General features: G+C 35.1%; 2 protein-coding genes across 3 annotated transcripts in view; one reads left to right on the forward strand and one right to left on the reverse strand.

Annotated features, from left to right (window-relative positions):
- LOC147840672 (uncharacterized) overlaps positions 1 to 22565 on the reverse strand; it is a 105478-nt gene that overhangs the window by 53404 nt on the left and 29509 nt on the right. The gene's annotated exons all lie outside the window — the stretch shown is intronic.
- The window catches only part of zbtb32 (zinc finger and BTB domain containing 32), a 37182-nt gene continuing 27471 nt past the window's right edge, over positions 12855 to 22565 (forward strand). Inside the window, exons 1-2 of one of the 2 annotated variants that reach the window (XM_087284515.1) lie at positions 12855 to 12966; positions 18243 to 19214. In XM_087284515.1, the coding sequence (XP_087140641.1) occupies positions 18304 to 19214 (911 nt within the window). In that variant the 5' untranslated portion in view covers positions 12855 to 12966; positions 18243 to 18303. Of the gene's footprint in view, positions 12967 to 13103; positions 13481 to 18242; positions 19215 to 22565 lie in introns of those variants that run through there. The other variant, XM_087284516.1, reaches the window with a different exon arrangement.

Here is a 22565-nt window from a genome sequence, read left to right on the forward strand (position 1 = left end):
TAACGGAGCACGATCAATGTCATACGAATTTATTAGTGGAACTAGCGGTTTATGATCTGTCTGCAGGCAAAATTCTTCCAATCCTTGAAGGTAACGAGCAAAACGCTCGCAGGCCCACACTCCCGCCAAGCACTCCTTTTCAATTTGTGAGTACCTGCGCTCTGCTTCAGTCAAAGTTCTCGAGCAGAATGCGACTGCTCGCGTCACATTACCATGAACTTGAAGCAGAGCAGCTCCCAACCCAAAACTGCTCGCATCAGCACTAACCATTGTGGGTTTTTCAGGGTCATAATATGCCAGAGTAGGAGCTGTGGCCAACATGGATTTTACCTTACTCAGAGCCTGCTCCTGGACCTCGGACCAAATCCAGACTGCATCTTTCTTCAGCAGAGCTGTAACTGGTTGCAGCACTGTTGAAAGCCCTGGCACAAATTTGCCTAAATAATTGATCATTCCTAAAATTTGCCTTAGCTCAGTCACATTAGTGGGACTAGGCATCTCAGTAATCGCTGTTACCATGGTTGCGTCCGGCTTGATACCGTTCTGACTGATGGTGTGCCCAAAATACCGTAGCTCAGGTTTGTTGAAGTGACATTTATCACGATTTAATTTCAGACCTGACTCTCTGATAGTTTTCAAAACAGCCCCAAGATTCTCGTCATGCTCATTTTGATCTTTACCCCAGACTAGTATGTCATCCATGACAACGACCGTGCCTTTGTGTCCAATTAGGAGTTTGCTCATTTCCCTTTGGAAAATCTCAGGGGCCGAAGTGACCCCAAACGGCAATCTATTAAAACAAAACCGCCCTACTGGGGTTATGAATGTAGTCAAATTTACGCAGTTTGGATCTAAAGGAATTTGCCAAAACCCTGAGGATGCGTCTAGTGTGGAAAAGACACACGCACCTGAGAGCTTGGGGGCTATATCCTCCAACGTTGGGAGAATGTAACGCTCACGCTTTACAGCCTGATTGAGCCGTTTCAGGTCTACACAAATCCTAACTGAACCATTCTTTTTCACTACGGGCACCATTGGGGCACACCATTCGGTCGGTTCAGTCACTTCGGAAATTATACCCAAGGACTGCATACGTTCGAGCTCTTTTTCCACTTTAGGCAATAGGGGAAAGGGAATTCTTCGAGGGGTGGACAGACTATAGGGAGTAGCATCTGACTTTAGCTCAATTTTTACAGGTTCACAATTAAGCAAGCCAATGTCTCCATAGACATCACTGTGGTCTGCAATTTCATCCACTCTCTGTACTAGATCCATCTCACAGGCAGTGCTACGACTAAGCAAATTGTTGGCAAATGGCCCATCAATTACAAAAACCCAAAATTCAAAATTTTTCCCTTTTCTTTCAGTGTTTGCTAGAAATTTCCCCATGCAATTCACTTTTCCTCCTGGGCTTCTCACATTTATACTTGTTTTAACCAGCGGGGGGCGCTCTTGTAAGCTTTCAAACACTGAGCGTGACATGATGCTGATGTCGGCTCCGGTATCAATTTTGAATTGGACCGACCTGCCTTGAATAGGCAAAGTAACACACCACCTGTCTTCTGCAGCTGACTCATTCATTACAGAGCCCAGGAAAAATGAATCGCCAGTTTCACTATCACACACTACAAGCTCTTTGACATTTTTAGTTTTACATGCAATTGCAAAATGTCCCAGCTTATTGCATCTTCTACACCTCTTGTTTCGTGCAGGGCAATTATTCTCATTGTGTGTGTGATTACAGCGTGTGCAGTCCACAATCTGTTTTCTCTCTCCACCTTTTTCCTTTTTCGGTGGCCCCGAAAACCGCTTTGAACTTTTGTAATGTCCGTGCTGTACGGCGCTCACATCAGCGGCTGTTCCACCGCTCGCATTTTGCGTCTTAATAAGCTCCGACTGCCGGGCGATCTGGACCGCTTTATCCAATGTTAGTTCGGGTTCCATTTGTAACTTCTGAGAAACGTCACGATCTGCAATCCCTATGACAACTCTGTCCCGTATTTGTTCAACTTTGCTCGCGCCAAACTCGCAGTATTCAGCCAGTTCATAAAGACACCTGACAAAAGCTTCAACAGTCTCTCCCGATCTCTGTGTGCGCTGATGAAAACAGGCTCTCTCATGAATAACATTCCTCCTGGGCACAAAATGTTCATCAAATTTGCCGACTACAGTCTCGTAATTATTTGCGTCTGAAGCTTCGGCAAACGTGAACGATCCGAATATCGTTTCGGCATCCCTGCCCATTGCATACAACAGAGAGTTAACTTGTACTTCACCGTCTTCCTTGTTCAGTTTCGTCGCGATGCGGAACCGGGAGAACCGCTGGATCCACGCGGGCCAGGTTGCAGGCTGCGCGAAATCAAAGGCTTCTGGTGGGTTGAACTTGGACATTGTCAGTTCCAAAACTGGGCGAGCTTGCTCGTGGGTATAAAGTACGATTCTGACACCATGTCATGAGAGTGAACTCTTCATTCGTTTCACAGATTACTTTTTATTAAACAGACACGCATGTACAACGCACTTCCTATCAACTCTGTCATTCACTTTCCGGGTTAACCCCTTTGACCCCCACGGGGTGGGGTTACACCAAACAGGTACAATATGATTGGTTAACATAATAAACTGGTTTCCCACAGGCCCCTTCTAATACACAATTAATGTAGCAAATTTTGACGCACTCGCCGCCGGAGCTGAAGGCAGACAGCGTTGTTGCCAGGGTGGCCAGAGCGACCTTTGACACTCTCGCCGCTTTTGGTGTGAACGCACAGTAAGACGAAATGAAAATGAATGAATAAATGAATCATCATCCTTATCATTCATTTATTCATTCATTCATTTTGACAGGAATAAAACAGAATTTGGGAAACATTGTACCAATTAATATACAATACCCAAAAATATGGTTATGCTAAAAAAGTAGCTACACTTTAAATCATATTAATATTACATAACTCTGTAGATGTAAAATGTTAATCAAGAAAAAAAAAACTGTTTACCATTAAAAGAGAGTTCTGGAAAATCAAAAAAACTAATACAGCAGAATTTAATTAGAGAAAAAAGATTGTTTTGGGTAAATAAACATCGATTTTATATATTTTTTGTATCACTTGTACACTACTTAAAATGCCATTTAATTGTTTTTTCTCCCTTAAATGTGTAATTACAACATCCACCAGCAGGGGCTAATGGCTCATGCTAACCAGGCTAATTTATGACCCTGTTACCAACAAGTGGAAAACAAGCAAGAATAATGGCTGTGGCAAAATGCATTACTTAAAAAAAAGGATGCTAGTAATCAACAATACTGATTGCTCCTCAAATTGCTGTTTCAATAGTGTTGATTCTCAAGCACAGTGACATAGACATCATTTACTCGCCTGCTAAAGCACAGTTGCTCATTGTCAATAAACCCAAATTAAGTATGATGAATAATAGACAGAGAAACAGACACAGAGGCAGACCCCAAAGCACATCTAAAAACCAGTAACCTTAGTGGTGGGGATACCCTTCAACAAAAACACATCAGAGAGGAAAAGCCGAGAAGCAGGGTGTCTCCAGCGTGACTTTGATTCTCAGAGGGGTTTCAGTCATTGTATTACAGTTTCAGTGTGCATCTGTCTGTGAGAACCGTTGCGTACAGTATGCAAAACTTGACATTTCCTTTGAAAAGGTGAGGGGGAGCCTGTCTGGAAATTACTGATGCATTAAAGCTGTAACTGTTCAGCATGCTACCAGCAATGACCCCCGACTCAAACACACCAAACTGTTGCGCCACTTAAAATGTGTATTTACATGATTCACTATAACACACCTAAAGCTTAAAATGGATTACATTAGTGTTGCCGGCTTACAAGAAACTTCTCAGTTGTGGTTTTGTCAAACAGGTGTTTCTTGAAATAACCGGAGATAAACTTAAAGACAGTGGATTGCTAAATCTCCATTTCAGGGAATCATCATTGATTGTTTTAACACAGCTATAGGCAAACTAATGCCAATTTGATCAGAAAAAAAAAAACACAAATAAAAACTGCAATCAATTTTGAGCTTGGGATTCCACTTTAAAGAGGATTTATTATGCAAAAATCACTTTAATATGGGGTTTAAGCACAGTTGTGAATATAACCAGCTTCTAATAGTTAAAATTTAAATTTATTTTTAATATTTTAATAATACAAATTTATTTGTATTAAATTTACTTTTTGTAATCACATTTCATAAAAACAGTCTGCAGAAACACTTTGATTTGCAATCTCCCTGTGTACATGTAATCAGAAAGGTAAATCCCCGCCCATTAGTGACAATCTCTCCCTCATTAGCATAAATATTACTCTTGCATGGTTTCCGCTACGTTCATTCTTCCATGTCAGGGCGCCACGCAAAATTTCATCCCGCCACGTCTACATTACATCTCATTCAAAAAAAAATTTTTTTTAATAGCGGGTAATGATCGCACAAAAACGTATTAAAGGGAAAGTGAATTATAACAGCACAAACTTTTCTGTAACCGTAGTAGTGCTGTGCATCATTTGTTTAACTCTTTAAGGTTACGTGCAGACTGACTGACAGGCTGACAGTTGCGTGATACGTGAGGCCAGCAAACACGAAGTATAGCCGTTTCACTTTACTTCAGGATGCATTAACGCGACTCTGTAGCTCTATTAGAGACATTAATAAACATTCAGCAAATCTAATGAATGCTGGAGACATACTCGTTACATAAACACACTAAATCGCACTCAGCAGCGTTTGTTTGAGAGCGCACAAGAAGATCTGCGTGCTCTTTAAGCGCCTTATATTTGAGGTGGCGTGCAAGTGGTTTTGTGCACGAGCTGAGAAAATCGGCGTGCAAGCAGAGATTCACATGCTCGTACATTTAGGTCATTACATAAATGCGATCACGACTTCTAATACTGCCCTAAAGACATTTGTCATTGAAATAACGCCACAGGTATTTGGTAGATCTGTGTTAAAAAAAAGGCCTGCCGCCACAGCTGGAAAAAAATCCTAGAGGAAACACCGTCTTGTTTTTAAATCTGCGATTATGATGACACACAGGCATTTGTAGCTCCGCCCTCTTTTGAAAAAAAGCAGCATCTCATTTGAATTTAAAGTGACAGCCACCAAAACTGCAAAATTAGCAGTGGTGTAAAGTAACAAATGGCAAATACTCAAATTACTGTAATTGAGTAGTTTTTTTCAGGAATTTAAATTTACTAAGTAGTTTTATAAATGTGCACTTTAATTTTTCCTTGAGTAAATTTTTACGCTACTACTTTGCTTCAACCTGCAGTAACTACTTTATTTTTTCTTATCTATGGGGATTAGAAAAGTCAGTCCTGTGATTCTTGTCCAATCAAATCACACATAGAAGGCAAATCACATTTTTGGGTAGAAGTACATGGAGTATTAGAAAATATAGTTAATATTACACTACCCTTACAAGTCATGGTTATTTATTTTGGAAGTTCTGATATCCAAATAAGTAAATCTGAAAAATACTTGATATTTAATAAATCGCAGCCAAAAAAAGCAATCACAAGACACTGGTTACTCTCTGAATCCCCAACAACTTAAGAATGTCTAGAAATAGTATGTCTGTGTGATAGAAAAAATGACATTCACATTCATTGCCTTCAAGTTAATTATATTTACTTAAAATTTAGAAATCTCTGGTCCGAGTGGATGAACACATTAGATTGCTCCATCCAATCTTTGTAGAAATATAAAAAATCAAATTCCCATTCACGACCCATTGCACTCCCCCTCTTAATCCTCACTTTAGATTAGGAATTTGCAGTTGATAATAACCTAAATTTAAGTGGATAAATAAAGATGTCCCTCTCTGACCTATGCATATTTAGTTATTATATTATTTGTGTTGCCATTTTATAGTTATTGTTATTTTCATATATTTTATTACATAAAACTTTTTTATTGTTTCTTGTTACTTTGTAGTTTGTAACACCCAGCAGACACAAGACATCAACATAACGTCAGATTGACATTGTACCCCATTATAATGGGGACGTTGCATTTTGTTTGAAAAAAAAAAAAATTAGGTTGACATCAGAACCCAATGTCAGGCCGACGTCAATGTCCAACGTCCAACCTGAAATCAACCAAATATCAGCATCTAATGATGTTACAGCTTGACATTGTGTGGACGCTACCACTATGACGTCTATCAGATGTTGGATTTTGGTTGCCATTTCTGACGAATAAATGTCAGTATTTGACGTCAATATCACGTTGGTTTAAAATGTTGGCTCCTAGTTAGTTTTGGTCACTTTCTAACTACCTAAAATCAACCAAATATCAACTTCATTTGATGTCATTATTGGTGATCAAGATAACGTTGTCCTAAGATGCTGGCTAGACATTGAATTTTGGTCACCTGACGTCACAATCTAAATCTAACCTAATATTAACATTTTATGACATTTTGTGCCTGTTGGGCAATAACTAAATGCACTACAGAATGTTACGTTCACACACATCCACAAATAACATATAAATACATCAGCTTTTTTCAACGTAATACTCACTACTATTGAGTACTTTTAAAAGGGCTACTTTTTACTCATACTTTGAGAAATATTTACAACAGATTCCTTAACTTTACTTGCACTACTTTTTTAGGCAAGTATGGTACTTTTACTCGAGTATGACTTTTCAGTTCTCTTTCCACCACTGGCAATTAGCATCAAACCCTAAAAGCGACAGTTTTAAAGAGTTATGAAACATTATTTCTGAGATATTGTGAGCTGAAATTTCACATAGACACTCAAGGAACATCAGAGACTTATTTTATATCTTGGAAAAAATAAGGCATAATAGGTCCATTTTAAGCCAAATATCAATGTCGAAATTTTCCCTGACTTTCACAGATTAAAAATCTGCATGACATGTTTATAGATAACTCCGAGCAAACATGAACAAAGATAAACATTTGTAGCATTAATCTGACTCATATCATGTCTTGATAATTAAAAATGTTCCTGAGGTGATTTGCTGATCAGGGTCAGTGTTACTATTGGTTCTTCACTGGTCACAGCTGAAGTCCCACTGCAAGAAAGTGTCTGAAAACTTCTGAAACTGCCAGAATGTCATAAGAGGAAAAATGGCCATGAATCGGCTGGTGGTGAACATGTCAATCCAATGATCATAGACCACAGATATTAGTAGATTATAGAAATCTTTCAGGATTTCCAAAATTGGTCTCTGATGACCAAATTATAGATAAAATCATGCAATATAAATCAAGTTTAAATGGATAGTTCACCAAAATAGAATATTCTGCCAACATTTACTCATCCTACAGTACAATTTTCACAAACCTGCAGTTGAACACAAAAGTTCCTGTAATTACAGTAACTCCCATAGTATTTGTTTTTCCTACTATAGAAGCCAATGATTAACGTTTTCGAACATTTGTCAAAAAATTTTCTTTTGTGCTCAACAGAAAAATAAAACTCATAAAGGATTAGAACCACCTGAGGGGGAGTACATTTTCATTTTTGGGTGAAGTATCCTTAAACTACGACTTGTTTATATCAAGAACTAGAACTGTAAGTTTACATGTTTAGCATGCGCAACAATCTACAGTAGCATTTATTTTAGCAGCACTTGCTGCAGTTATGCCATTTACTTTAAATGCTGTGAAAATGGGTAGCTTTTTTATTTTAAATAAACATTTAATTACCAATGTGTTTTCTTGGCATGTTTAAATCAGTGTTGGCTGTTATATTAGGAGTAAGTCTTATTGTTTGCAGTCAATTAGATGGTATTAAAAAAAAAAAGTCATTTTAAAATCTTCTAAAAACACAATAGTCATAATTGCGATTAACTATACTGCATGGGGTGCCATTCTGAAAACCATTGCCAACTAAGGTCGCAAGTTGTGTCGTTGTTTGTCGTTGCACTGAACATTCGCAAACTGCAATGTAAACTTGTACGCTTGCGACTACACCTCTAGAGCTGTAGTTAGAAGCATGGTTGTGTGTGTGTGTATATATATATATATATATATATATATATATATATATATATATATATATATATATAGTTTTTTGTGTGTGTGTGTACGTTAATGGCTTCAATTTGTAGTAGGTTATTTATTTAGAAATGTATCTGTACTGTATAGGACATTTCTGCAGTGGTTTGAATGTGTAAAATTGTAAAAGTAGACCTTTAAAAAAAAAAAAAGAAAAGATAAATAAATAAATTAACAATATCCTACTTTATAATAATTATTATTATTATAATTATTATTATTAAGTAGGATTCTTTTTTTTTTCATTATTGTTTAATAATTAGTCGCCTGTAAATTAGGCCTAAAACCATTAACAATTTAAATGATTTATATATGAGATTAGAATGTGTTAGCTAAGTAATTCTATATAAAAAATTCCCAAAAATATTTGTAAAGGAAAGAAAGGAAAGGTCCTATATGTGCCATCTACATATATTTCAATTAATATGGAAAAAGTGGTGTTTACCAAAACTAATATTGGAGTTCCTTTAAAAATGCATGTGTGTAAACGAAATCATTTCACTCAACCCCGTTTAAAGCGTCATTATGGACATTTTACGTTATAAGTAACATGGTTCAAACAATGGATTTGAGACAAAGCAACTATGGTTTTGGGAAACACTCGTCATCCCTGGTCAGGCTCACTGTTCGATTAAAGTGGTCAGTTCACAACCTCAAAATAATTTATTTAGTTATTTTACTTTTATTTTTGTACATTTGTTCATCATCTAGTGTAAAGCAAATTCTCTGTTGCAAGTGTAGAATATTATTTATAATTCAGATAAAAAAATAAATTATCACTAACAAATAAGCTACTTAGGCCTATTAGTACTTCGTATTAACAGAGTTCACACTGCACAATTTCCCCCCTGATTTTCGCTCGCCGACAGTTTTTGTAAAATCAAAAGCCTGAATTCCAAGGTAAAATGGTGCTTGTTTACGCTAACAACAACCACACAGCGTGAATTAACAAAAACATTATTAGAGAGAATTGTTGACGTGTCACAGACGCCTGTGAATATTTGGCATGCTAAACATCGGGACCTGTTAATGATTCATAAACCTGCTTCGTAAATGAGTTCTTAAATGAAAAACGCGTGGAGAGTTCAGGGATGAGTTATAGATGACAATATCAAAATATATACATGTAGGCGTTACAACAACATAATCAGTGTATGAACCAAATAAATAGCAGATTGTTTAAAATATGTATTTCAGGATACCATTTAGAGTCTCAGGCATGATTTTGAGTGAGCTCATCACTTCTCGCTGGTGTTTGTGAGCCAGAAGTGTCAGTAATTTTTTTATAGTCATACATAGTGTATCCTCCAGTCACAGATCCATCATGCAGTATGAACACAGCAGCAGCTTAACGCCACCCTAGATAGTCATACAGTGTGAAAACAACAGCAGTGAACATCATGGTGTGAACTCGGCTTAACAGAGAGTTTCTAGGCACCTCCAAAAAGTAAATGAGGTATAGTAGCTAGAGCAGTACTTTCTTTGCAGTTGTCAGAATAACACTTAACACCTGTTTCCAGAAAGTCACCCTATTTATGTTTAAGAGAAGCCATTGAGGGTAAATATGGCTGCAAGCAATGATTTTAAGCCCAAAGATGTCAGAAGTACAAGGTTATAAAAGGCAAGTATGGCAGGAAATATCAGAACAGTATAATGAATTTCTTTCTGCATCTGCTGACAATTATGTCCGACAAGAGACTTCCCTGCTCTCACTGAATAAAAAGATGAACATAACACATAAAGCCACATCTAGTATTTGAATAAAAATTACTTTTAAATGCTCAGTTTCAAGGTGAGATACAGCAGGAAACAACTTCTTTATGCAGTTGTTAATTACTGAGATATGTTCATACCTAATCTGCCTGATTATATACAACAATGATTGTATTAAACAAAAAAAAGTTATTAAAAAGTAAGCATTAAACTTCTGAATTAGGAAGTAATAAAAGTAAATAAATGATTACATTTATAATAAATATATTTATTCATTTATAATAAATAAACAATTAAAGAGCACTCAATTACAATGCTCATAGGAAAAACCCAGAGGAGTTACTGGAGGTTATTATAGCTTTATTTATTTATTTTTTTATTATATTGTATTAAATGTCAATGAAATTACCATATATTCTTCCTTAACCAATAAATGGTTAACCTGAATTTATCCAATGTAGTCATAAGATGCAACTAACCGTAAATGTTCCTCTTAATTAACTTGTGGTTGCTATTCATTTAAAAACTGCATTTCACCATTCACTGATATGTTTACATGGACACCAAAAATCCGATTTTATTACGATTAAGACAATAGAAGCCAATGATTAAGAATCTACGTTGTAAACATTAAGTTTGGATTAATTTAAGCTGATTAAGGTTATAATTGATCTAAACAAAAATTTAATTAAGACATGGAGTATGCCAATTATTGAAGTACAGTACAGACATGTTAACACCTTCATCAAACTATTACCGTTGTGTAGAATTTTCGCATTTTGCAACAAGATATTTTATCCACACACCGCTGTTTAACACTATTCTCTACACCAACCGAGTCAGTGGGGACACCTGCATCATGAAATGCTGAGTTTTTTTTTTTCCCTTAAGGCGTGCGCTATCAAATTCCAATCAAACAACACTCTTTCAGCTGTTCATACTCGCTTCTTATTTGTCACAGTGGCATGCATGAAATGTTTATGTATGAAAGTGTCATACTGCAGTTAAAGTCAACAAATTAAAAATGAAATACCCGAAATTACAAGATACTCTAGAGGAAATGTGGATAGTGTGGTGACACAATGACGTTAATCGATCTATGTGCTATAACATGTAGAACGGGATCATGAAAGGAACATTCAAAAAAGCAACTCATGTAAACATCTTAATCATATTATTGTCTTGTTCAGATTAAGGCAAATAATTTTATTACTGATGTACTCCATGCAAACGTAGCCACTGAAAACAAATGCAAAATCAGACTGAAATCAGGGATTTCATTTTTTTTTACCTGCAGGATCTTATCATTTCTTTTTTATTTATTTATTTTTATTACATATTAATAAAAATATATATTAATAATAAAATAAAATAATATGTTTTTATTATTACAGATCCTTGACTAACAGCAAGACTGAATGAAGATTATAAATAATTATTCATAAAGACAATTTTGAATTTTGATGAATTGTTTATTTACATTAATTTATTTATTTGGCACTAACGAAAAAGAAAATGTTTTCTTTATTTTTCTAGATTCTATTTTTTTTTTTTTTAAGATTTCTTATTTCTAGAGGTTTGAAAACATGACAGTGACCTCTAGGCACCCTATAAATGAGTAATAGAGAAGCTTCTCTTTTTTTGAGAACCACAGCACATCCTTTATACTTTTAATTAGTATAAAGGAGGTGCCATATTTTAATGCTAGTTTCCATGAAAGTTATAAGTATTGCACATTAAAAGCTGATAAAGATCTACAGCCTCCACTGCAACGACTTATAAAATTATCTCACATTTGCACACCCTTCACTTTCATTTTCTTTATAGGATGATTGTTCCTGTGGTAGGGCTATGTTGCTGATAAGCCAGTGCCATCAAGTTTGCAAAATTTGCCAACCGATGTCTGTTCAGTGAGGTGAAGAGATGCTAAAAAAAAACACTTTTCACTTTTTTTTGTCACTTGTGGTCAGAGTGACAGTTCCCACCTATTTGTTCATGTTTTTAAACTGGCTATTTTCCATAAGGTGATATTTTATGGTATGGAACGTAAGCAAGAGTGGGCAGCTGGACCAAAAAAAAGTGTGAAAATTTGGCCATTTAATGGCGTACATGACAAATAGCCAAAGTAAATATTTCCACTATTCAGTTCTAGACACGTTTAGAAAAAAGCTGGTTCAATAAAATAAACACAAATGATTGCTTACTGCAGACTGATGACAAATCTGATACCTCCCAGCAGGCATATTTTGTTTTTAAAAGATGTCTAATAGATGTCTACACATAGCCTTGGCTAAAACAAGACTAAACTTGGGGTGTCAGTGAAAATCTAATAGACGTCATCTAAGAATAGGTCAAAACTATACAAATAAACAGAAATAAATGACTACACAAATAAAATCTGTCTATTTGACGACTAGTCTAGTTTGGGCTATTCTTAGATGTCTATTAGATTTTCACTGACAGCACAAGCTTAGCCTTGTTTTAGCCAAGCTGTCTAAGTTTAGATGTCTATTAGACGTCTATTAAACACAAAATTGTTTGATGTCTTACTGCCTTCAGGAATTAACCTGTAAATTTTCTGTATAAATTAAAAAAGTATTACTACATATTAGCCCAGCTGCTTTCTAAGTGAAAAGTTTCAGTTTCAGAAAAAAATCGCAAGTAACATAAAATAACACAAGAATATTTTGATAAAGACACTAAAATGTTGTTAAAATACTCCAGTAATTTCATTTTACAGCATTTGCATGGTAATTTCACTACATTTAAATGTCTCTGCCTATTTATATATCTTAAGACATCAGATAAAATATTACTCACAATTTAAAAATATGTAATATTAATTTTTAGTGTTACCAAAGTATTACCATTAAGCCAAACCAGAGGTTTGAGCAGATCTTGTCATTATCTTTTGTTACACTTGTTTGTCTGATGGACAAACAAGTCAACAGCACAGATGCACCTAATTACTAGTAAGAAGCAGGTTAAAGAAAGGAGAAAAAAATGAAAAGAAAGCCAATCACAGAGTGCTGATGATCAAGGGGAGGGGCAGGTTAGAGTTTAGAGTTGGCCTTGTTGAATCTCACCCACATGTAGGCCTCCTCTGGTCGATGACACCTCTGGCTTAGGTGGCGATGTGTGTTTTTGCACCTCTGTTGACTTGCTCGCAGCAGGACGCAGCCTTTACCTTGAGCGCATAGGTATGTCTTTGAACATTTCTTTAAGTCAGGTTCTTCTTCTTTTCCATCCTCTTGCCGTTTCTCTGCTGTCTCTCTACATCTTGCCCTCCCCCCCTTCAGCAGATGCTGTGCTTTCTATATCTGGAAAAACATCTTTTGATTACAGAAGCCTTCGTGCAAGTGTCTGATTGTGTGACGAGGTCTTCACTGTAGCAGGCCCGGAGAGGATGTGTCACTGCAGACAGGTTTTCCCCTGTTACTCATGGGCCTCTTTCTCTCGATTGCGTCTTTGTCTCTTTATGTGGGCCTGACCAGTGCATTTTTGCAGATTTCTGAAGTTTTCACCTGCATTGTGAAGAAGCCTTCTTTACTAGTGGCTGACACTGCTGTTGATAGATAGCGGTCATAGGTTGCTGTTGGACAGTAGTTTTGGTAATCGTAGCTTTGTACAATGGTTTGATTTGGTGGTAGGACAGAGCGCAATCCGTGTATCAGATTAAATACACCTTCAGATGTTCAATGGCTTGCACGGCAGGTAAGTCAATTTGCTTTCTGCGCTACAAGAGAACTTGTAGCTATTTTAGTCAAAATTGCACAGCAATTACGTAGCGCATTTTCACAGTTTCAGTCTTCTTATTCTCACGCTCAAATGAGAATTGAACAGTTTTAGAAGAAGTGGGTGAAGAAATAGGAACAGAAATATGTACATTTTGTTGTGACGCTGCTTGTTTGCACACTGTAAATGAACATAGAACTTGATGTAAAACAAATAAATCGTTATTAGAAAATAAAAACGTTTTTAAATATGCATTTCTTTTGCCATTGCAAATTCTACTTTTATCGTTTAACCTTTCACCTGTTTTTTTTAAGTTTGTATATGAATGTCTACGCTCGAAACGGTTATTGAATATTTTATTTAGACTATTTTTGATTAGGAATATTCTAAGCATAAACACTATACTTTATTATACATATATAGATTACATCTAAAAGTATCCGATGCAGATCTGCTTGGATTTGTTGTTTTTTTTCTATCACTTACGTTAAGCAAAAACTTAAAGCAAGTAAATGCGTTTAATAATCTTATATTCATTATTACATTTGTATTAATGATGACACATTGTATGCGCTGCGTTTACAGTGTCGCTTATGGGAATATGACTCATATATATTTATGACAGAATTATAATATCGTAGCATGAGACAACACATTATTTTCGGAGGAAAAAAGCATGCATGCTTAAGCTAACACTACAAAAATAAAACTGCTAAATTATTTTATATCAGCTTGCGAATTCTGTGTAAAAGGTATACGGTAGTCGACAGTTGAAGCGGATCATGACCTTTCATCAAAGCACTCCTATTGTCGTCATAGGACAACTTTGAAAATCTTTTCTGACCCACTACTCCACTTTAAACGTTCATTTCTTCCAAAAATGGACAAATCTGTCTTCATGTTGTTTAAATATTGTGTGACATTTTATACAAAACGTTTGCGTTCTTCAGTGTTTAACTGAGATTCAGAAAGACAGGAGGGAGTAAATCATGGCGGCTTTCTTTTTTTTTGGAGTCAAATAACCCGATAAAAAAAACTTTCGTCAGCTTCAAATTATAAGGTTCAATCTGTGTTCTGAATGATTTTGAGATATTGAGCTTCAAAGTTTTTGCATTCCTTATAGCAAACAGTACGTGTGTAACAATTGTTTTTTTTTTAATAAAAAGTCTTGAAATGTAAACAACTTATAAAAAAAACATCCAATAATGTAAATAAGTTGTCATTTAATAAGAATATGTCAATAACTCAAAACAGAACCTTATAATTCCAAGGTGAAGATTTGTTACCAAGAAATAATTTGTTGTTGATGAAGAATCTACATGCACCTGTTAGGTATGCTTTACAATATTAAGACTGAGTTGTTTCAGTTCTCCGTTGCGTGCGTCTGTCTCACTTTTAACCAGTTTAACATCAGTTCTAGTAATTAGACATTGAGCATCGTCATCTCAGTACAGTATGTTCCACATAATCCGTCACCGCTGTGTCTGCGATGAGGGGGAGTGATCGTATCAGCAAAGTTTTGTTACCATTCGATAATTCGCAACTTTCGTTTTTTGCACAATAGCCAGCTGCGTTCCAAAAACAGACAATAGATCATGTGTATGTATAAATATACATATATAAACACTGCCAATTGCGATACTTGAGCCTGTCTAAAGATGACTATTTCTCCAATCTATCCTATTCCATAATAGTCATGTTCCTTATTGAGGTTGAGTATTTTTCACTATGCACTCTTGACGCTGCGTAATTTTGAGGAATTAAAAGGCAGCTGAGATGTACTGTAATCAAACGCTTCACCAGACACCACATCACACTGCGACTACAGTAGATGCATATCTAAACCGACCTACTGTATGGCTTTGATACTGTTGTTGTTGATCAAACAAACTTGAACTGTTACGAGTCTCAGCGTACCGGCATTAGTCAGAGTTTCACATTCTGAAGAGGTCTGTGGCTTCATCGCAAAAGCTCCACAACAGAATTTCAAAAGGTGATGCAAAATGTGAAAGGCCCTTGCCGTCTGACATGGCCAGACAAGTCCGCCTCCGGTCGGTGTCGCACCTAGACAATGCAATTCCAGTTCATGGGTGAATGTATTGTGAGATAGAAATGATTAAACATTGCTCGAGTTTCATTTTGTGAATTGGATTGTTTGCCTGATGGCTGAAAGTAGAATAGAGGTGTTGTGACGCTGGAAAAATACCCTACTCGCTTCTTCTGAATTTGTCTTTCACAATCTCTGAAATTAAGTGAAATGACCTATATTGCAAATGCCTATATAGGTCTTTAGGCTTATCTGTGTTTCAGTCTTTCTTTCAGTCTATCGGTCTTCCTAGGTAATAAAAGTACGTTCTAAGAATGTTTTGCTAATGCTCTGATAATGCTATAACACTCACTTGCATTCAATTGTCTTAAACGCTTCGTGCTTCCAATAGGTAATGGAAACATTCTTTGTTAAATTATTTTGCAAACATTATAGTAATGTTATTTTTAAACATTTGTTTGAACCTACATATAGTAAAATGTAAGAAATAATGCCAAATAAATCCTTGCAGTAATAAAACATTCCATGAATGATTTACAAAAATCAAAAGCTTTTGAATCCATGTTTTTAGAAATTCATTAAAAAGCAAGTTAACTTAAAATAAATACTCTAACATTACTAGAGGAATTTTTCTTGACATGATGTTTAGAAAATATTACCAGAACAGTTCCTGTTAGCTGGGTTATATCCAAGTGCTCTATTAACATTTATTAAAATGTTAAAAAATAACTTTGATTAATCATTTAGCCGCATGTACAAATTGATAATATCAGCTAAGAATCTACATTTTGCCTGTAAATTTCTAGTTTAGAGCTTGGAATCATTTGCTCACCGAACCATTTGCCCTGAAATGACACCATTTCATCTGAGCTTAGCAAACTAGAACTATTTTAAGTTGGAGTATTGATTATTTGTTTTTTTTTCTGATTCTGATCTTTTTCCAAATGCATATCTATGCAGGATATACAAATAAATGAATGATAGAATTAATAGCCAGGAAGTGCATTCATTTAAATAAATAGCTAAAAGGCAATTGATTTATTGATCAAAGGAGTTTTGGTTTCTAGCCACTGTCATCTATGAGTTGCTTGGTTGGGTTAGTGGAGCTGCGCATCGGTGCAGATGCTCTCCAGTGAATTGGCTTTCAGCAGTGACATTTGCATTACGCTGATCTGAATTAAACTGAACTGAATTTCAACATTCATTTATACTAAAGTGAATCAGTTTTAATTTAACTAGAATTATACACTGTAAAAAAAATCCTGGTTGCCTTAAATTTGTAAACTAAATCAAATTAACCTTATGAGTCCATTATTATGTTTAACGAACTTAAAACAGCTTTTATAACTTATTATATTAAGTTAGAACATGATTAACTTATAATGAATTAAAAACTGTCATGACTATGTTGTCATGAATAATTGATCATATAAATTTTTAGTGTTCCAGCATTTTATTCTTCTGCCTGCCTGATTAGATGGAATGTTTCACAATTTTTCTTTTTAAATGTTGTTATGGCTGAAGCTGCTATGACACAATCTACATAAAACTCTTATATAGTTTTGCATTATTAATGTTGGTGTGTATTCAGCAGAAGAAAGTTTTTGAATCAATTTCACTTTTTTTTCCGAATTATTATTATTTTTTTTATTCAGCAAATTTTGTTGTATACAACAACAAAAATTATTTCTAACGTTTTTATTTTATGAGATTTCGGTTTACTCTTGATGCATTTTGTAGATTACACTTTTAAACAATTAATATTTAACCCAGACGCATAAATATTTTCATGAAAGAATTTAAAGAAGTCTGTCAAATTGACAAGCCAATATATGTTTAAAAATTAAATAGATAAACAAGTAAAAGCCAATAGCTGTTTGCATATTACATTTATCAAATAATTTAACCTTATTATTTTAATTTTATATAAACATATACCATTTATCTTTTATCAGTTCTCATAATAATTAATAAATGTCTAGTATTTTTCCTAATAGCATGTTTACATTTTAATTATCTGTGACATTTCAAAAGAATTGTAGCAAATATTGTTGTAATGCACATACCTGTATAACAAATTAGTTGTGTTATTTTTTATTATTTATTTTTATTTTATTTGCCATGATGACAGTAAATAATATTTGACTAGATATTTTTTAAGACACTTCTATACAGCTTAAAGAGACAAGGCTTAACTAGGTTAATTAGGTTAACTAGGCAGCTTTGGGTAATTAGACAAGTTATTGTATAATGATGGTTTGTTCTGTAGACTATCGAAAAAATATATAGCTAAAAGAGGCTAACAATTTTGACCTTAAAATGTTTTTAAAAATTTTAAAACTGCTTTTATTCCAGAAGACATCAAATAAATAAGACTTACTCCAGAAGAAAAAATATTATTAGACATACCGTGAAAATTTCCTTGCTCTATTAATTATCATTTCGGAAATTTTTAAAATAGAAAAAAAAAATCAAAGCGGGGCTAATAACTCTGACATCAACTGTGTGCATAATTATAAAAATTAATTCAATGGGTTTACTGACTTTAAGTAAAATCAACTTGTTGCTTTTAAGGCACTTTTAAGTAAACTAACTAATTGCTTTTTATTAGTCTATTTTATCTCTTTCACACTTACTATGACTCCTCACCGTCCCTTGACAAATTTAACCTCTGTCTTTTTTCCCCCTCCAAAGGTTGTCATGAGATTTCTCAGCCCAATCATCTCACATCAGCAACACCTTTTGCTCTCTGAAGATGATCCGCATTCATAACCCTCACCATGTGCCGTTTCTACATCAGACGGAGCAGCTTCGCCAGGCGGGCACCCTTTGTGACACACTTCTCACCGTTGAGGGCCTTTCTTTTAAAGCCCATGCTCTGATCCTCGCGCTGGCAAGCAAACGACTCAGGCGTCAACTAACAAACCAGCATAACCCAAATCCAGGATACTGCTGCGCCATAGAGAGCGTTTCTCCTCATACTCTCAAGCAAATCCTAGACTATGTGTACAGCGAATCGGTGGAGGTTCCCAAAGATGACCTGGAGGAGCTGCTGAGGGGCGCGGAGTATCTAGAAGTCGAGTCTTTGGTGGAACAGTGTCAAGCGCATCTCAAAAATCCAACAAAAACAAACACAAAGTCACCCCAAGATGACAAAACACACAAGTACGCTCAGATGTCCAAAAGAGACCACTGTACAGAAGAAAACCACGATTGCTCTTCGGAAGAACGTTCTTCCATCAATAAAGACCGTAAGAGGCAGATCCACTCACCACCAAAAAAGACCTGTTCTCCAGTATCTCCCGTGTCTCCCATTTTCTCCAGAGAAACCATAATTTCTGCAGGAGCTCCGTCTCAGACTCCACGTCTTTGCTGGCCTCCGGTTAACCCAAATCGGAGCATGGTGTTGAACTGTAGTGAAATAATGGCCTTCCACTCTCTCCGAGCTTATCCATATCCCACGCCAATGTACCCCATTCTCCACCGCTCGCTCCCGCCACAGGTCTCTTCCTCGCTCATGGGCTACACCGGGTTACTTCACCCGTATCACTCTCTCATACACTCTTCTCCACTGACTCAAGACAGTCCTTTCACTCCTGGCATAAAAGGAAAGAGTGGCTCCATCAATGCTTCTCTAACAGGGTCCATGACGGAGGATCGAGAGAGGTGAGAAACAGGCAGATGACACTTACATATTTATAAATACATATATATGGCTTCAAATGGTAAAAGAGTATGTAGTATAAAAGTTAAGACTTCAAATAATGCAACATTATACACTGTTAAAAATATCTGCAAGTTAGCAATTTTATGTATTTTGTGAATCATGTTTTTATTTTTTCGCCATTTATTTATGCTATTGAATTGCTTCATAGGACTTTTAGTTTTTTTTCAACAACTTTTAACCTTGAAAAGTTCAAAAAGTGACTTTTATTAACATTTTTAATAGTTTAAAACGTTTTTGGGCCCCCTAGAAAATTTTCCGTTGTGTTCCGTTCTTTTTGTGTTGTGAGGAAATGCAGTGCGTTTTTGTAAATGGTTTGCGTTGTGAAAAAATGCAACGCGTTTTATTGATTTGTTTGAGTTGTGAAAAAAAGCAGCGCGTTTTATTAATTTGAGTTGTGAAAAAAATGCAGCGCGTTTTATTAATTTGTTTGAGTTGTGAAAAAAAGCAGCGCGTTTTATTAATTTGTTTGCGTTGTGAAAAAATGCAGCACGTTTTAATAATTTGTTTGCGTTGTGAAAAAATGCAGCGCGTTTTATTAATTTGTTTGCGTTGTGAAAAAATGCAGCGTTTTAATAATTTGTTTGCGTTGTGAAAAAATGCAGCGCGTTTTATTAATTTGTTTGTGTTGTGAAAAAATGCAGCGCGTTTTATTAATTTGTTTGCGTTGTGAAAAAAAGCAGCGCGTTTTATTAATTTGTTTGCGTTGTGAAAAAAAGCAGCGCGTTTTATTAATTTATTTTCGCTGTGAAAAAAAGCAGCGCATTTTATTATTTGTTTGCGTTGTGAAAAAAAGCAGCGTGTTTTGTTAATTTGTTTGCGTTGTGAAAAAATGCAGTGCATTTTATTAATTTGTTTGCGTTGTGAAAAAATGCAGCGCGTTTTATTTTGTTAGCGTTGTGAAAAAATGCAGCGCGTTTTATTTTGTTTGCGTTGTGAAAAAAAGCAGTGCGTTTTATTAATATTTTTGCGTTGTGAAAAAATGCAGCGCATTTTATTAATTTGTTTGCGTTGTGAAAAAATGCAGCGCATTTTATTTTGTTTGCGTTGTGAAAAAAAGCAGCGCGTTTTATTAATATTTTTGCGTTGTGAAAAAATGCAGCGCGTTTTATTAATTTGTTTGCGTTGTGAAAAAAAGCAGCGCATTTTATTATTTGTTTGCGTTGTGAAAAAAAGCAGCGTGTTTTGTTAATTTGTTTGCGTTGTGAAAAAATGCAGCGCATTTTATTAATTTGTTTGCGTTGTGAAAAAATGCAGCGCGTTTTATTTTGTTTGCGTTGTGAAAAAATGCAGCGCGTTTTATTAATATTTTTGCGTTGTGAAAAAATGCAGCGCGTTTTATTAATTTGTTTGCGTTGTTAAAAAATGCAGCGCGTTTCATTAATTTGTTTGCGTTGTGAAAAAATGCAGCGTGTTTTTTTAATTTGTTTGAGTTGTAAAAATTGGCAGCACAATTTATTAATTTGTTTGCGTTGTGAAAAAAAGCAGCGCATTTTATTATATGTTTGCGTTGTGAAAAAAAGCAGCGTGTTTTGTTAATTTGTTTGCGTTGTGAAAAAATGCAGCACGTTTTAATAATTTGTTTGCGTTGTGAAAAAATGCAGCGCGTTTTATTAATTTGTTTGCGTTGTGAAAAAATGCAGCGTTTTAATAATTTGTTTGCGTTGTGAAAAAATGCAGCGCGTTTTATTAATTTGTTTGTGTTGTGAAAAAATGCAGCGCGTTTTATTAATTTGTTTGCGTTGTAAAAAAATGCAGCGCGTTTTATTAATTTGTTTGCGTTGTGAAAAAAAGCAGCGCGTTTTATTAATTTATTTTCGCTGTGAAAAAAAGCAGCGCATTTTATTATTTGTTTGCGTTGTGAAAAAAAGCAGCGTGTTTTGTTAATTTGTTTGCGTTGTGAAAAAATGCAGTGCATTTTATTAATTTGTTTGCGTTGTGAAAAAATGCAGCGCGTTTTATTTTGTTAGCGTTGTGAAAAAATGCAGCGCGTTTTATTTTGTTTGCATTGTGAATAAAAGCAGTGCGTTTTATTAATATTTTTGCGTTGTGAAAAAATGCAGCGCATTTTATTAATTTGTTTGCGTTGTGAAAAAATGCAGCGCATTTTATTTTGTTTGCGTTGTGAAAAAAAGCAGCGCGTTTTATTAATATTTTTGCGTTGTGAAAAAATGCAGCGCGTTTTATTAATTTGCGTTGTGAAAAAAAAGCAGCGCATTTTATTATTTGTTTGCGTTGTGAAAAAAAGCAGCGTGTTTTGTTAATTTGTTTGCGTTGTGAAAAAATGCAGCGCATTTTATTAATTTGTTTGCGTTGTGAAAAAATGCAGCGCGTTTTATTTTGTTTGCGTTGTGAAAAAATGCAGCGCGTTTTATTTTGTTTGCGTTGTGAAAAAAAGCAGTGCGTTTTATTAATATTTTTGTGTTGTGAAAAAATGCAGCGCATTTTATTAATATTTTTGCGTTGTGAAAAAATGCAGCGCATTTTATTAATTTGTTTGCGTTGTGAAAAAATGCAGCGCGTTTTATTTTGTTTGCGTTGTGAAAAAATGCAGCGCGTTTTATTAATATTTTTGCGTTGTGAAAAAATGCAGCGCGTTTTATTAATTTGTTTGCGTTGTTAAAAAATGCAGCGCGTTTCATTAATTTGTTTGCGTTGTGAAAAAATGCAGCGTGTTTTTTTAATTTGTTTGAGTTGTAAAAATTGGCAGCACAATTTATTAATTTGTTTGCGTTGTGAAAAAAGCAGCGCATTTTATTATATGTTTGCGTTGTGAAAAAAAGCAGCGTGTTTTGTTAATTTGTTTGCGTTGTGAAAAAATGCAGCGCATTTTATTAATTTGTTTGCATTGTGAAAAAATGCAGCGCGTTTTATTTTGTTTGCGTTGTGAAAAAATGCAGCGCGTTTTATTTTGTTTGCGTTGTGAAAAAAAGCAGTGCGTTTTATTAATATTTTTGCGTTGTGAAAAAATGCAGCGCATTTTATTAATTTGTTTGCGTTGTGAAAAAATGCAGCGCGTTTTATTTTGTTTGCGTTGTGAAAAAATGCAGCGCGTTTTATTAATATTTTTGCGTTGTGAAAAAATGCAGCGCGTTTTATTAATTTGTTTGCATTGTGAAAAAAAGCAGCGTGTTTTTTTAATTTGTTTGAGTTGTAAAAATTGGCAGCGCATTTTATTAATTTGTTTGCGTTGTGAAAAAATGCAGCGCGTTTTATTTTGTTTGCGTTGTGAAAAAATGCAGCGCGTTTTATTTTGTTTGCGTTGTGAAAAAAAGCAGTGCGTTTTATTAATA

Source organism: Danio rerio, chromosome 15 (assembly GCF_052040795.2).
Source record: "Danio rerio strain M-AB ecotype USA chromosome 15, GRCz13ab, whole genome shotgun sequence".
Taxonomy (NCBI): Eukaryota; Metazoa; Chordata; class Actinopteri; order Cypriniformes; family Danionidae; genus Danio; species Danio rerio.